We start from the raw sequence: 14990 nt of genomic DNA, 5'->3' as shown, positions 1-14990 counted from the left end.
CGAGTTGTTGGTCTTTCTACAACTATCGAAGTCTGGAGTGCTCTGCAAAGATCATTCTCCTCTCATTCTCGATCTAGGGTGCTACAACTTAGGTGCCAACTTTAGAACCTGAAGAAAGGAAATCTCTCCATCAATGATTATGTCCAAAAAGCCAAAACCATTGCAGAACTAGTAGCAAAAGAGGATCTGGTTCTATACATTTTATTTAGTTTGGGAAGTGTGTATGAATCTCTTATTACAACCATCACAAATTGAACTGATGCAGATCAACTCAATATCAGTGATGTCCTTGGGTTACTTTTGAGTCATGAATCCTGGCTTTTGCAACATAATTTTTCCAATGAAAATCCTAATGCAAATGTTGCCATGAATAATAAAAAAGTTACTACCAATTTTCAGACCTCTCAAAACTCATATAATCAAAACAAGGGTGGCAACAATCATGGCAGAGGCAGGGGGCGTGGAGGTCAGCCCTTAGGCCTTGGAAAAGGAAATAGTATTATCTGTCAAGTGTGTAACAAACCAGGCCATGGTGCACTGAAGTGTTACGAACGGTTTAATCTGTCATATCAAGGAGAAAGTAGCTTGCATCCAATAGATCCTGCAGCTTTTCATAGTGGTGTACCTCACAATGGCTCTACATTTGGATTTGGATTTGATCCAATTTGATAAACGAACAGTGGCACCACTCATCATATGACACTGGATGCTAACAACCTACAAGTTTGATCCGAATACCAAGGTTCTGATCAAGTCAAGATTGGTAAAGGCACAGGTTTGACTATAAATAATACAGGGTCAGCTTCATTAGTTTGCAATGATAATCAGTTTGCCCATGTTCATTCTCTTACTAAGAATTTGTTCTCTGTAAGTAAATTTACCAAGGATAACAATCTAATTTTTGAATTTCATCCAGATTTCTTTGTCTTGAAGGACCATACGGGGAGAATTTTACTTAGAGGACCCAGTAGAGATGGACTTTATCAGTTTCCTGGAGCAGTTCAGCACAAGACAGAAAACTTGGAAGATTTTATTGGAGAGAAAACCTCCTTGGCAGAATGGCTTCAACGACTTGGTCATGCCTCCTTAAGAGTTGTGAAAAACATTACTTTTATATTTGGTTTACCTTATTCTAGATCTTTTAGTCATCCTTTTGTGTGCGAAGCTTGTTCTTGTCAGATGGGCAAAGCCCATCGTTTGAGTTTATCATCTTCAAATACATTTTTTCTTCTCCTCTTGAATTAGTATTTTCTGATGTATGGGGACCTACCCCAATTTTATCTAATAAAGAGTTCCAATATTATGTTTTATTTATAGATGCATATTCAAAAGTTTCATAGATTTTTCCTCTTGAGAGAAAGTCAGATGTGTTTGATATGTTTCTTATATTCAAGAATCATGTTGAGAATATGTTTTCTACAAAAATCAAGATGTTTCAGAGTAATTTGGGTGGAGAATTTCGCTGTCTTTCTCGCTATCTTGACAATGCCAGTATTACTCACCGTCTCAGTTGTCCTCATATGCATGAAAAGAATGGCAATATTGAACGCAAACATCGGCACATTATTGAGTCCACGTTATCTCTACTGGCATCCTCTTCTCCCTTAGTCCATCCGGACGGATGCTGCTGAAATTGTTGTCATATCGATTACCGACTTTGGGTCTTGGTAATCTCTCTCCTTATGAGAAGTTATTTGGCAAACCTCCTGATTACTCTATGTTAAAAGTATTTGATTGCAAATGTTTTCCTCTTCTTCGACCTTATAATTTGCACAAGATGGATTTTTTATCTGCTCCTTGTATCTTTATTGGCTACAACAACAGTCATAAAGGATATCGTTATTACCCTGCTATCAGCAAGGAGATCATTGCTCGACATGTTTTTTATGAACATTCATTTCCTAGACTTGTGTAGTCGTCACCCTCTTTCATCCCTGCTGCTCCGACTGGTGTTACTCTTCCTTCTCTAGGTATCATTAAAGCTGTCACATGTCCAGCTCCTAGTACTCCTGTTCATGAGGTATCTCCTGCTTCCTTGCCATCTACGTTTGTTACTAATGAGGAATCTGCTACTTCTTCCTTTGAACCAGAATAGGAAGCTTCCATCACTTATGATCCCTTACCATCGGCACACCAGACCTGTTCAGGAACTACTTGATACAACCCCTGTTGTGGGGCCCCCTACTCGCACTCATTCTATGACAACAAGATCAATGGCATCTAAATCGGCTCAAGCTTTATTAGCTACTCATTATCCTCTTCTGGCTGCTCTACTTCATGATGTTACTACTCATGAAGACAAGCCCTCTTCCTACGGACAGAGCTAGCAAATCATGTTATACCTTCAATACAACATATATAAAGCCCTCAAAAGTGAAATTTAAACCACAACCCTAAGAATAGCCCTCTCTCAGAAGGGAAATTTAACTTGGTGCCACATTAACCAACATAGATACCAATCCCAAAGTTGCATGGCCCATCTCTTGAACCCACAGAATAAAACATAGCCTGATAGGTGATTCATAATTGTCAGATTTGGTTGCCCTAATTTCATGTTTGACTTCGCAACCAGGTGCATGCAGCCCCCATGAATAAAAAAGCACTGTTCCCACTTTTCTGGCAGGTCGATGCGGTAAATGGAAAGGCTCATATTTAACAGTTACAAATCACAAATCAGGCTGAATTTGATATGTGGATCCAAGATGCGGACTGATCGAAGCACAAAAAGATACAAAACCAGGTTGGGCACAAGGGAAAAAAACCGAGTCAAATACACACAATATTGCATCAGCAAAATGGCTGTCATCATCCTAACATGCATGCATTCTGCTTTTGTGCAGTATACCACCTAATGTGGACCCATAGAATATTGGGTCCCACCTTTCAAAAATATTTACAAGTTTTCTATTTGATGCACAGTCCTCAGGATCTTTTGTTATACATAAAATTTTATCATCTTAGTACTTTGGACATGTGGGGTAATTCCATGATCTGCCTTTGCACTTCTACATCTGGATTTAGAACAACAATGTGGCGATCAAACCGTCCAGGTCTCACTAGTGCTTTGTCGGGTGATTCTGGGAAGTTGGTTGCAGCAATCACAATATTAATCCCTTCGTTTTGTTTAATCCCGTCCAGTTATCAACAAGCAACTGATTCAAAGTCATCTTCAGGTACTGTTGGTCCTTGGGTTGGGGTTACGACTCCCTCTTTTTGCATCTATCTCATCGACGAATATGATACAGGGAGATCCCTTCTTAGTTGCAGCAAAAAGATCTCTTACTCTCATTCACTCAAGGTGTCAATTTGACTGGATTTGGTTCAACCCTGATTGAATCCAATATGATTTTACTTACAAATTGATTGCACCTAATCTAGTTTAAATCAAATCCAATCCAATCCATTAAAATGTAAATGGATCGGATTGGATCCAATCCAAACTGAATGAAATATCAAAAATTATATATAAAAGAACAGAACATATAAAAATTACAAAAATATATTAAAATGAAGAAATCTGAAAATTACAAAACTAAACCCTTTTGGCATTGAAAAAGCACTTTTTCAAAAGTGCTTTTGTAAAAGTACTTCCATAGAAGTGCTTTTATAAAAGTACCTTTGCATAAGTGTTTTTGTAAAAATGCTTCCGTAAAAGTTTGTTCATAAAAGTGCTTTTGTAAAATTACTTTCACAAAAATGCTTTTATAAAAGTGTACTTCCATAAAAGTGTTTTTATAAAAGTATTTCCGTAAAAGTTCTTTTCTAAAAGTGCTTTCGTGTAAAAGTACTTTTATCAAATTGCTTTCGTAAAAGTGCTTTTATGAAACTGTTTCTATAAAAGTGATTTCGTAAAAGTATTTTTTTGTAAAGTGCTTTCGTTAATGTATTTTTCACAATTTTACTTTTCTAAAAGTGCTTTCGTAAAAGTACTTTCATAAAAATGATTTAATGCCAGATTCAGTTTTGATCAGTTTCAAATTGGACAGGGGATTGGCCTCATGATTAGATTATTGGAAATTTGGTTTACGTTCAATTCAGACCAATAAGAATATGGACCGATTTATTTTGGATTGACCCAATCCAATAATTATATAGACCGATAAAATTTAGACCGGATTGAATCCAACCCAAAACCAACCGGTTGACGCCCCTACTTATAAATATTACAGTTGTTGATCTTGATAACCAGTGAGTGATGGTGGGGTTGAGCTAAGCTGGTGGCTGAGGCCCAACAGTTGAGAGTTAACAAACACAGTAATGGACAACCAAGGATGGGCGAAAGAGGAAGGAAAATACCAACAATGATGCCATGAAGGAGCACGGATCCAGTTCCAGTACTCATAGTTAGTACGTACAGGGACCGGCCGGAGAAGACAATTCCTCTTCACACCTCATCCACCTCGATCGGCTTTTGTTTGTACATTGTAATCCATCCATCATCGAAAGAAAATTTGACAACCGGCGGTAACAGTGGTCGATGATTATTTCACTGCTGGTTTGTCTATCTTCCTGGCCTAGGTGGGAGTGGGACCCAATAAAGGGAAACATCTGCATGTGCATTACGATGCGGTAAGCTCAGTCTGCTCAGAGAGAGAGAGAGAGCGCTCTAACCTCTAAGTCAAAGACGATAGATAAATGCAGCATTATTATAAGAAGCTCAGTAAAAGCATCAACGTAGTAGGTCAACTGGTCTTCACCCTTTAAATTTCACCCTCATGAGTCATGAGAGAGAGAGATGTCACCATCCTTTGTTTGTAAATGGACGAGACAAAAAGCATCAAAGGCTCAAAAGGACGGGTTGGGACATTAGGTTTTAGGGTTTGGGATGCGTGTATTTTGCCCGCCAACCTCGCTATTGGGGGTCAGGTAGCAGCTGTCTCCACCTCCCAAGTCCCAAACCCATCTCATAACTCATAATACGCTTTATTTGTATATTACTCACCGCGTACCTACCACTGGGCCGGTTGAGACTTGAGAAAGGGAGAGGGAGGGACATCAAAGTATGGAAAGCAGGAAAAGCAGGCTAGAATGTCACTTTGGTAATTTTGTACATATTTAATTTGCTTTTTACTCTCTCTCTCTCTCAGCTCAGGCACTGAGGCACACCTGCAACAATTGGATGGATGTTGACAATATAAAGATTTTCATTGTTAGCTACATAAAGTGATGAACACAAACAAAATATCAAATAAGTTCAGAGTGCAGAGGAATCTCTTGTTTTGTTATTTCAATTTGAAAACAACCAAAAAAAAGTCACTGTCGTCGTCCTTCACTCCTCGTTTCTAGCCCTTTGTCTACAGCTGAATTGATTGGTCAAGGCTCAAAACCTAGAGTTGGAGTTGGTTGAGCACACCGCAGGAGGAGGAGGAGTAGGAAGCAGGTGCATCAACTCCTTTGTTACCAAACTCCACCCCAACTAGTTAGAGAAGAAGCAAATTAACCAAGGATCATACAAGTTCTCTCTCTCTCTCGATCAACAACAAGCAAATTAACCAAAATCCCTATAAGCTTAATCAACCCTCCTCGGGATTGAATCCCCACCTGAGCCCACATACGGTATCAAACAGCAACTCTTTTCTTTTTGGTTTTGCAAGTAAACGACATTTGCTGGAACCATGCAAAGGTGACCATATATATATATATATATGACAATTCAAGAATCTCTCATGACAGCATCTGATAAACCTTTTGCTTGAATGCCCAACCATCGTATATTCACAACTTTAATGGCGGGTGAGTAGTATTCAGTCTTTACAACTTTACATTTCATATATCTAATATCATTGGGTAGTGCACCTCATTAAATTTTCACTTTTTGCCAAACTGTTATGGTGGTAACCAAAGGCTGTTTTATCCCATTTCTACTTGGAAACACAGGGCCCAACAAGGACAAACAAAAAGAGAGAGAAACAGTAGAAGACATGGTGAGGTTAATGGCATCAGATTAATTAAAGTTGGTCAACATAAGATTAGCAGTAGACAAGCATCAATGAATAGACAAATTAGGGGAGCTCCCACCACAAACTCTTCCCACATCCCTACCCACGTACAATATACTACACACGTGCATTGGGAATATCTCCCTTGTTATTTATGGGCAGGAAATGTTCCCAATACACGGTGGTAGTGTCTTGTGAGTGCAATATAATTTGAGAAAAGTTTGCACTCTAGCTGAATCTCTTATCCACAAACTTTTCCCACATCCCCCTACCCACAACACAACACACTACCGCTGTCCCTTGTTATTCCCATTGCATGCCCACCGATATATAGTGTCTTGTGGTAGGGAGATGTGAGAAGAATTTGTGGGTAAGAGATTTGAGCTCAAAAGTTTGGTAGGAGACTAGAGTGGAATAAGGGTTGTGCCCAACCCAACTCTCTATTTTGCAAATGAAACTTGAACAAGAGTACAAAAATATTGTCTATGTGCTTATTGCCCTTTTGGAAGTAGATATGGACCGGTTTAGCTGAACAGTTACTATATAACTAGAAATTAAACTGGCCCCAATTTACAAGCTGGGCTGGGGTTCACCTAAACCAGAAAATGGGCGGCTCTGATGCACCGACAGTCCACCAAGAAGCAAACAAATGAGAATAAGGAGGAGGAAAACAATGATAATAAGACAAATAATCTAATTGTTGATGAATTAATAGATTAGCTAGATTCTCTTTTCCCCGATCTATTTTCCATTTTAACTGGGCATTTAATTGTAAGAGAAGGACCCATTGCATAAGATATATAGTACCATATGATCTGACTAAAATGGATATTGGACCATTTCCAAATCCAAATAGGTGGTCCACTAAACGCGTGAACCTCATTTCCTATATGCACTCACTACTCAGATAAAAATAAAAACAACCCACGACGTACGTCTCTATTATTGGCTTGACGGTAGTGCAAAAATGGTTAAGCATTGCAGCTGAGGTGTTTAATAAATTTCTTTTTTCTTTTTCTACACAGGATTAAGTATTGCTGAGTTACACAAGAAAGCAAATGCTAGAGTTTTCTTTTGCAAGCTTTTATTATTAGTATATAGAAGCGCAGATAAGAAATACAAATTAATATATTAAGATGCATGGCTACACGGAAATATTAGGTTTATGATGAGAAGAGAGCTAGCTCCCTTTGGGAGGAATATCGGACTATCGGAGAATTAAAGAGAGAAGAAACAAGTGGGCCGGAGAAGGAGGAAAACCCACCTTTGGTATAATTTAATACAGATAGAAAAAGGATAAAAAGTAAGAACGATTGAAGTAATTAGTTCCGTTCCTGGAAAGCTAACCTTGCCAAGGTTTTTGATTCTGAATCGTCTGATCATATGGAGAAGAAGTCATGCAATGATCAAACCCCGCGATGTTGAGAATATCTCTATGAGAGAAGGCTCTAAGTCCCAAGAAATCTCTTGTCAAGCCATCATTCCCACCTGCTACACCTCCGCCATGGCTGCCACCACCTTCATTTCTGCCAATATGGGTTGTTGATGACGTTGTTTTCATTAGAGCTTCATTCAGATTTCCGTTTCTCTTGGAACTCAACATCCCAAAGGCATCTTGGAAGGAAGATCCATCAAATCCGGTTGTAGAAGAAAAAGAATTCATCATATCTTGAAGTAGAGAAGGACCTCCAGATCCTGCAGTCGCACATACGCTGTCAATAAGGCTAGAAGCAAAACCAGCTTTATTGGCAAAAGCATCCATGACATGAACAAATCCACTTTCCATCTCTTCACGTGAAGACAAACCAAGACCAAAACCAGTTGTAGTTGTAGGAACAGATTTAGTAGCGTTACCAGTATTAGCTGCAAGCATGTGAGCTTGGTGGGGTCTGAGCGTTGCTGACGATGAAGGTTTGCTCATCGTTGCACCCATTTGAGCTGCCTTTTGCAGTAATGCAGTTGCAGACATATGTGGGGATGCCAAAGGATGGTAAGGCGGAAGGGAAGGAGTAGGACTCGAATTAAAGTTTTCTTGGTGTGTTGAAGGTTGTGTCCGTGAGAATTCTTGATCCAACCTCGTAGAAAAGATTGATGAAGAGAGATCAATAGGTGGTGGACCCGGCCCAGCTCCTAGGACGACTGATGAACAAGCTAACCAAGGTGGTACTTCTGACCTTTGATTGAAATGCAGTTGTTGTTGCTGCTGCTCTCTTTTTAGGGAAAATGCCTGAAGATCATGGCTGTTAAATTGGGGTTGTAAGTTTATATGTGATGTTGAAGGGCCAGGCTGAGTCGAGAGCAGTGTGTTCGCTGCTCTTGCACTCTCTTCTGCTAAAGCATCACAGAAAGCTCTGTGAGTGATGAAACTATCCCTCCTGCAACCAAACAACAAACACAAAATACCAAAAAGAGCGAACCGTCACAAATGGCTAAAACAGTGTAAAAGCATTCTATCTCTGTTTTGTTCCCATCTCTTTCTATTCCCATGCTTTTTTTCTTGTCAATGGGTTAAACACAAAAGACCGCCATAGCAGATTTTACCATTGGAGCTCTCTCTCTCTCTCTCTCTCTCTCTCTCTCTCTCACGCGTGCGCGCACAGAACTGATAGCTTGATATGGGTAACTTAATCGACTGTGTTCTTAAATCTGGAATATCATTCCTTTTTTGTTCCTCTTTCTCTCTTATGATCATAATGAAGATTAACAAAACTCAGGTATAGTTCTTCAACTTCTTAGTCTTAATTAATAATGATGATCTGTGTTGGTTTCCTTGTTTCCATTCTTACCTTGAGAAAAGGGTTCCACAGTCACATCTATACTCTCTTGTGCCACAAGTCTTGGAGTGAGCTTTCCAATCCGATTGAACTGCGTAACGCTTTGAACACTTGTCACATTTCCACTTCTTCTCCCCATGCTTTCTGCAAAAGTGCTTCTTGATCCCTGTGAGGTCCCCAAGAGCCCTTGATGGGTCGTGGTGCACACATGAAGGTTCTGGGCACACATAAACTTTCTTTCTTACCTCTTTGCTTGTTCTTTGCTTGAGCTTCCATGGTAGATTATGCCCTCTCCTGTGAAGCTGTAGGTTCTGGTCTCTCTGAAATCCTTTGTTGCAAATCTCACAGACGAATCTATTTGTTGCCATGAGAGTCCTAGGAGATAAAGCTATTACTTCTGCATCCGGGTCTGGTCCCAGACCAAAGAAAGATGGAAAAACAATAGAAGGAATAAGCAAAAATATGAATATGGAGTTAATCAGTTAACTGAAAATAGTGCAAAAACATAAATGATCACAAAGAATTAATAGTCGTTAAATTAGGACCTGGATTGCCCGGAAGGTTTCTCTTTTTCTTCACCACTTGAGTTTGATTTGGTGAAGCAAAGGATTGTTGAGGGTATAAGGTGCCCGTTTCTGCTCTGTTGCCTGAAGAAACACTTGCTTCACCAGATGCAGAAGTCAAATTAGACATGTTCTCCTCCACGGCTGGATGTTGCTGGATTATCAAGCCCTTCATCATCTTCTCCCTGTATGTAATTAATTCGAGGGTTTCGTGGGTAACGATGACTGTAACTCTAAGGTTTCTTTATGATCCACAGATCTTTCTTGAATCACAAATATGTAGCATTTTCTTAGATCTAAAAGCAAGCCTGATCTTTGAAAAAGCTAACCAATAAAATGAAAGATAAAAGTAGGTAAAGGATGACTTTAAAATTTCAGATATTCTCCTTTAAAACCCATCTATCTTCCGTCGCTTGTTGATGCTTCCTTGTATACTTTTCTTGACAAGCAAGAGACAATAATTCTTTTCCAAGAAGAAGAAAAAGATGTGAAGAAAACAGTTGTAGGGAGCTAAGTAAAACTGCACCAGACCTTCAGGCAGCTCATCTTCTCCATGTCTTAACAGCGACCTTCCTTGTCAATACCAACAAGAGAGAGAGAGAGAGAGAGAGAGAGAGAGAGGATGTGGATGAGAAGGGAACCCTCTGCAATCCTCCACCCTCTCAAACACCATACCCCCCTCACACCCAAAACCACAACCCAACACAAACCAATAGGCTTATACTGACGTCCCACTTTCTGTCTTTTCTTTTGTTTCCTTCTCAAACCTTGAATAATCTCCTTTTTTTTTATCTTATATTCCACTTTTCTCAGTATATTTTTTAATCATTTTTTCTTTAATAATCACACCGCCTTTCCCTTCTCTTCAAAAGTAGAATAAAAGCAATCAACTAAAAAGATAGTATGATTTGCATAAAGAGGGGAGAGAGAAGTCTGGCTAATTTATATATATATGTGTATACATTTTCACATTATGGGCAGTAGAGTTAAAAGCAATCCTTCTCAGCTTTCTGCATTTACACCAACATGATTGGTTTTTTGATTGAACCCGGAAGACATCCTCATAGAAAACAGTTATTATCTTTCAATTTCGTTCTTTCTTTTCTTCATTTTATAGCTCCTTGTATTACTGTTACAAGATTATAACCATGACCATTCATAAAACTAGTTAAAAGTTAAAACCACCCTCACCGGATTATTTCGTAGAACTCAATTCATCATCAATTCAGCCCGATTTCTATGATCCAAAGTTAAGGCCAGCCCACCAAGTTTTTACACCTTGCAAGCTGATCTATCTCTTCTTGTAATTAGCTAGATAACGGGTCAAATTAATACGGCCATATAAACTAGAAAAACAGTTTATAATTGGAAGGGAAGGTTGCCAACTGAACTGATCGCCTGGACGAGCTAGAATAGGAAGACATTGAAACAAGCCCAACTTGTATAGTAGGGGTGATCTGCATATACATATTGTCCGCTCCGCCGACGTTAAATCACCTCAGCAGGTTGAACATAAGAGGACCACCTCCTGTAAAAGGTTAGCAATTAGCACTGCATTTCATGTACGACGTCCACCAAAATCTGAACCCAGCCAGCCTCTCAAGCTCAGTTTCTCGGCCTCTTCAACCTTCTTGTATCCCTTGTCCAGATCTTGTAACGATATTAATTTGAGAAAAAAAAAAAAAAGTGATGACCCATATAGTTCATCATCAGCTATGCACTGAGTTCCATAGCCAAGAGTCCTCTCACCTTAACGCTCACACTGATGAACTCCTATCATTTCTCATGCATACTTGTGATTATTCTTTCTGATAAAACCCTCTTATGTCTTAATTTTCATTGTTAAAATATATCATTATTCTTTCTGATAAAATTATTCATAAATCAATATCTATTCATAAATTCCTTTGAATAACCCCTTTTGGTTAAGTATAAATTAGATGGGTTGGGTCGGGTTAGGGTCCAATCCAAAACCAACCCTAAACATGGACCTTGTCCGGAACCAAATAGATGATGTCAAAATCCAAATTTATCCCCAGAAAACCTGATTTTTTAGGGGATTCTCCCTCCAAAGAACATTCATTATTTTAATTAGACAAGAAGCAAAGTTTTTATGCTTGAAAGGCATAAGTTTTAGGTTGTATTTGGTACCATTACCATTTGTTCATGAAAATATGAGTTGTCATATCACATAATCAAAAACATTAATTTTGGATTGATCAATACAAATTGCTATTATTACATGTCAAATTTGATGTTTCAACTCTAAAGGGCAATGGTCAGCCCCCTATGCATCAATTATTTAAGTTGAAATGACTTCTTATGTGATGTATTAACTCACATTTTCACTAATTTCTATTGATCAACCCCAGATATTTCAAGAAGAAACGGAAATAGTACCAAACACAACCTTAATTTATCACATTGTCATCAACATTTTTTTTTTTTTTGGCTGCAATTGTCATCAACATTTTTGAGCAGTTAAAACAGCCCTTTTAACAGAATTGGTACAATTCATCTTAATCCGCATGGTCATATACTGTGATTTACTAATATTATTATAAGCCTCCCCAGTCCCCACCCACAAATTAAAAAAAAAAAAAAAAAATCAGTTTAGACATTTAAATGGCTCAATGAGATCCGAATTCAAAAGTTGCATGGATGTAGTCAAATGGTTTACTCTTATAATTCCTGTTTATTACATAACATCTAAGACTTTTTTTTTGTCTAAATTAACAAAGAAAGGAAGGATCACAGAACAAACGAAGTTATGAAATAAATAAACAAATCTGAGTTGGTGTGGAGCTACACTGTCTTCCCGGTATTTATGTTTTCGATTAGTTTGTGTTCCCCTCACGAAACAATTAAAGAGTAAAAAATCAATTGTTTTTGTCATTTTCTTGTTTTATTCTTCCAAAATTTATTTTTCAAATGGTTTCTAGGTCTACCAATATGCGTTCCCAGCTCATCACAACATGTTTGATGATCATTAATTAATAGAATGTTGATAAAATAAATAAAATAAGAAAAGGTGTAGATTACATATTGTTAATTTATTCAAACAAAAGGTACCCCACGTAATATTCCTCCTTGTACCCTTTATAGATCCTATTATTTTTCGTTTAGCCCCCCCAAAATTTTTACTTAGTCTTGACCTATGTTCTTTCTTTCCGGTTCGTTGTGGGAAAGAGATTTCACATTTCAGCAATTAGAGAAGGGACGAATCATTCTCGATATTCTGATAATTGTCCTTTACCTCTAATACTGTCAAATGTTAATTCTATGCATACCTTGACCTTGGTATTCAGTCATTCAAATAGGACCATTAATTGTATTCATCTTGATTCTTGAGCAGAAAAATTCCTCTTCACTATTCTATTCATTCATTCATTTATTTATGGAACGAGGGAATGATTCAATGGGGTAATCTCACGTGAGTCAACATCGATTTTAAGCATTGGACAAGTGGGTCCTACCATCGCTTACAATCTGATCTTCAGAGTGCCATTTGCTATCTGGAGGCTATGTTATATACCCTAGTCTTAGGAGGACGTTCCGAAGCTGTGACTCTTTAGGCTCAGTTTGGAAGGAGTATAAATACAAATATACAAATATGCATAGCATACAAAATACAAGGTTTTGTACTCTACAAATTTATATTTGTATTCCTTTCAAACATAGCCTTAAGTGCTGAAATTAATTGTTGAGGCTGATGCCATGCCAATTCCCGATAATTGCCCTGCAGCCTAAGGTGAACTTAGAAGCTTTCAGCCTCCTCTCCAACAATTGTTAGTTAGTAAAAGGTGACCCTGGAACTGGAAGGAAAAGAGATTGAAATATATTGCTGATGCTAAAATGTTTTCAGAACAGAAAATTGAGGGAAAAGATGGATTAGTGGTGTTATTTTAATACAACAATGGAAAAAAATAAAATAAAATATGTTTCAAAATGGTTCTGTTATTAGGAAAAAATATATCAATTTCCTAGTATGAAATTGTTAGTAATGGAAGAAAAACACTATCCAAAAGTCAAGTTAAAACTTAAAAGGTGGTTAATTAAGTGACTTCTGCCCTTTTTGTTTTTGAAAGTAAATCATGTGTTGGATGAGATAATCTATTAAGATTATGACCCCATTGCCATTCTCAAGTTTGTTTTACAGATTTTTTGGAGATATCCAAATCTAGCTGCATTTATGTTCATGTAGATGGGTTCAAAACAAAGTTTTGTCTATAAAATGGCTACAAATTTATAACTCTAATTTTACACATTGGTATATTTTCTGCCTCTTTTATGATAAAACATTAAAATTATTGCTCATACTCTGCACATAGACCAGGATTGATCAGTACTCAACCCACAATGAGTCCCAATACTGGGTTTTAGAATCACTATTTCTCTCTGCATTAATAACCACACTAGTGGCTTCCTCCACCTGTTTCTGCCACAAAGAACTGATCCTGTGGCCTATCCAGATTGCCCACAATCCACATAGAGACCCATTGGGTTGGTTATGTGTTCAATCACAAAGTCCATATCAGTCATATGCCCCACTTTGTACTAATATAAAGCATGCCCTATAAATTAGGGCTTATTATGCAAACATGAAAAGGTCTTTTAGGTCAAAAAAGTTCCCCTTGAAAGGAGGGTCGGTAGAGGCCTTTGGAAACACCTTTTAAGCCCAAATTACTTTGTCATGTAGAAGATTCTCGAGTTGGTTAGAGAAGCTCACTAAACAAGCAATCCGAAAACTTAATTCAATAATATTTATTTAGATTTGTATTGATCTAGCTTCTCATCTCAACTTAGCTCAGCCTTAAATCTCAACTATTGGGGATTGACTGTATGAACCCTATCCCATCATTATGTTTTATATTTATCAAAAACCATGCTTTCTGGCCAATTATAAATCTTTAAATCATTTTTATTACTTCTATCAACGTAACTTAGATAGTTAGATATACAATATTGGGCATAAAATTTACTCTCTTTTAATCTAATTCCACTAAATATGCAATAAAAATACCAACTTTTAAATTCCAATTATTTCTGCAGAATGATATTAGGATTTCAAAAAATATATATAGAAAAGGGGTGCCAAGGCGTCTCATTACACGTGTGTAAATAATTGTACATATATATGAAAATACTTACATAATTGCACATTTGTCAAACTGAACAAAAGTGGAGGAATAAAGTTGCAGTGGATCAGATTTATGCTATTTAAGGAATGCATAACATTCTTGTCCCAAATTGAAATTAAATTTTTTAAAATAATATTTTTGTCCCATTATTTTTTCACGTTGATTTTCTTTGAAATTGGAATGAATCAACAGCCTGGATGATTGGACAGGTTGACCCCACCTAGTAGCATCATTGGAGAAAATATCTCATATATGGGAGACCGGATCTGCTCCTCATAGAGGGCTCCTCACACGTATATCTTATCATGTATTATTGGAAACATCTCCTATACTTTTAAGTTATTATTCACGAGAAATGTTACTAATGCACGGTGGATGTGCATGTGAGGTGCCGAAGTGTGAGGAACAGATCCTGTCCCCATATATGGTAGGTCCCATTTTTATGATGAGATGTATGAACACAAAACATATTGAAAGAGTGTTGAAATGATTTCATATAAACCTAAAAACATAAAAATTCGGATTTCCGTAGATTTTATTTTTTCCACACTTCAAAGCAAAGAAAAGAATATG

At 37.6% G+C, this 14990-nt stretch overlaps 1 protein-coding gene across 2 annotated transcripts; it reads right to left on the bottom strand.

Annotated features, from left to right (window-relative positions):
- Window positions 1–7006: 7006 nt before the first annotated feature.
- LOC104586641 (protein indeterminate-domain 11-like) lies at window positions 7007–9847 on the bottom strand. 2 transcript variants are annotated; one of them, XM_010243933.3, is made up of 4 exons: window positions 9259–9847; window positions 8726–9122; window positions 7794–8314; window positions 7007–7634 (listed from the first exon to the last, which is right to left on the bottom strand). In XM_010243933.3, the coding sequence occupies exons 1-4, from the start codon at window positions 9452–9454 to the stop codon at window positions 7282–7284; spliced, it is 1467 nt and encodes a 488-aa protein (XP_010242235.1). In that variant the 5' UTR covers window positions 9455–9847; the 3' UTR covers window positions 7007–7281. The 2 variants fall into 2 exon arrangements, with proteins under 2 accessions (XP_010242235.1, XP_010242234.1); XM_010243932.3 differs by having other exon boundaries at window positions 7007–8314.
- Between the last annotated feature and the right edge of the window lie 5143 nt (window positions 9848–14990).

The sequence above is a fragment of the Nelumbo nucifera genome, chromosome 6 (genome assembly GCF_055504915.1).
Source record: "Nelumbo nucifera cultivar China Antique chromosome 6, China Antique-T2T, whole genome shotgun sequence".
Classification (NCBI taxonomy): Eukaryota; Viridiplantae; Streptophyta; class Magnoliopsida; order Proteales; family Nelumbonaceae; genus Nelumbo; species Nelumbo nucifera.
This window is presented reverse-complemented; position numbering and strand designations above follow the sequence as displayed.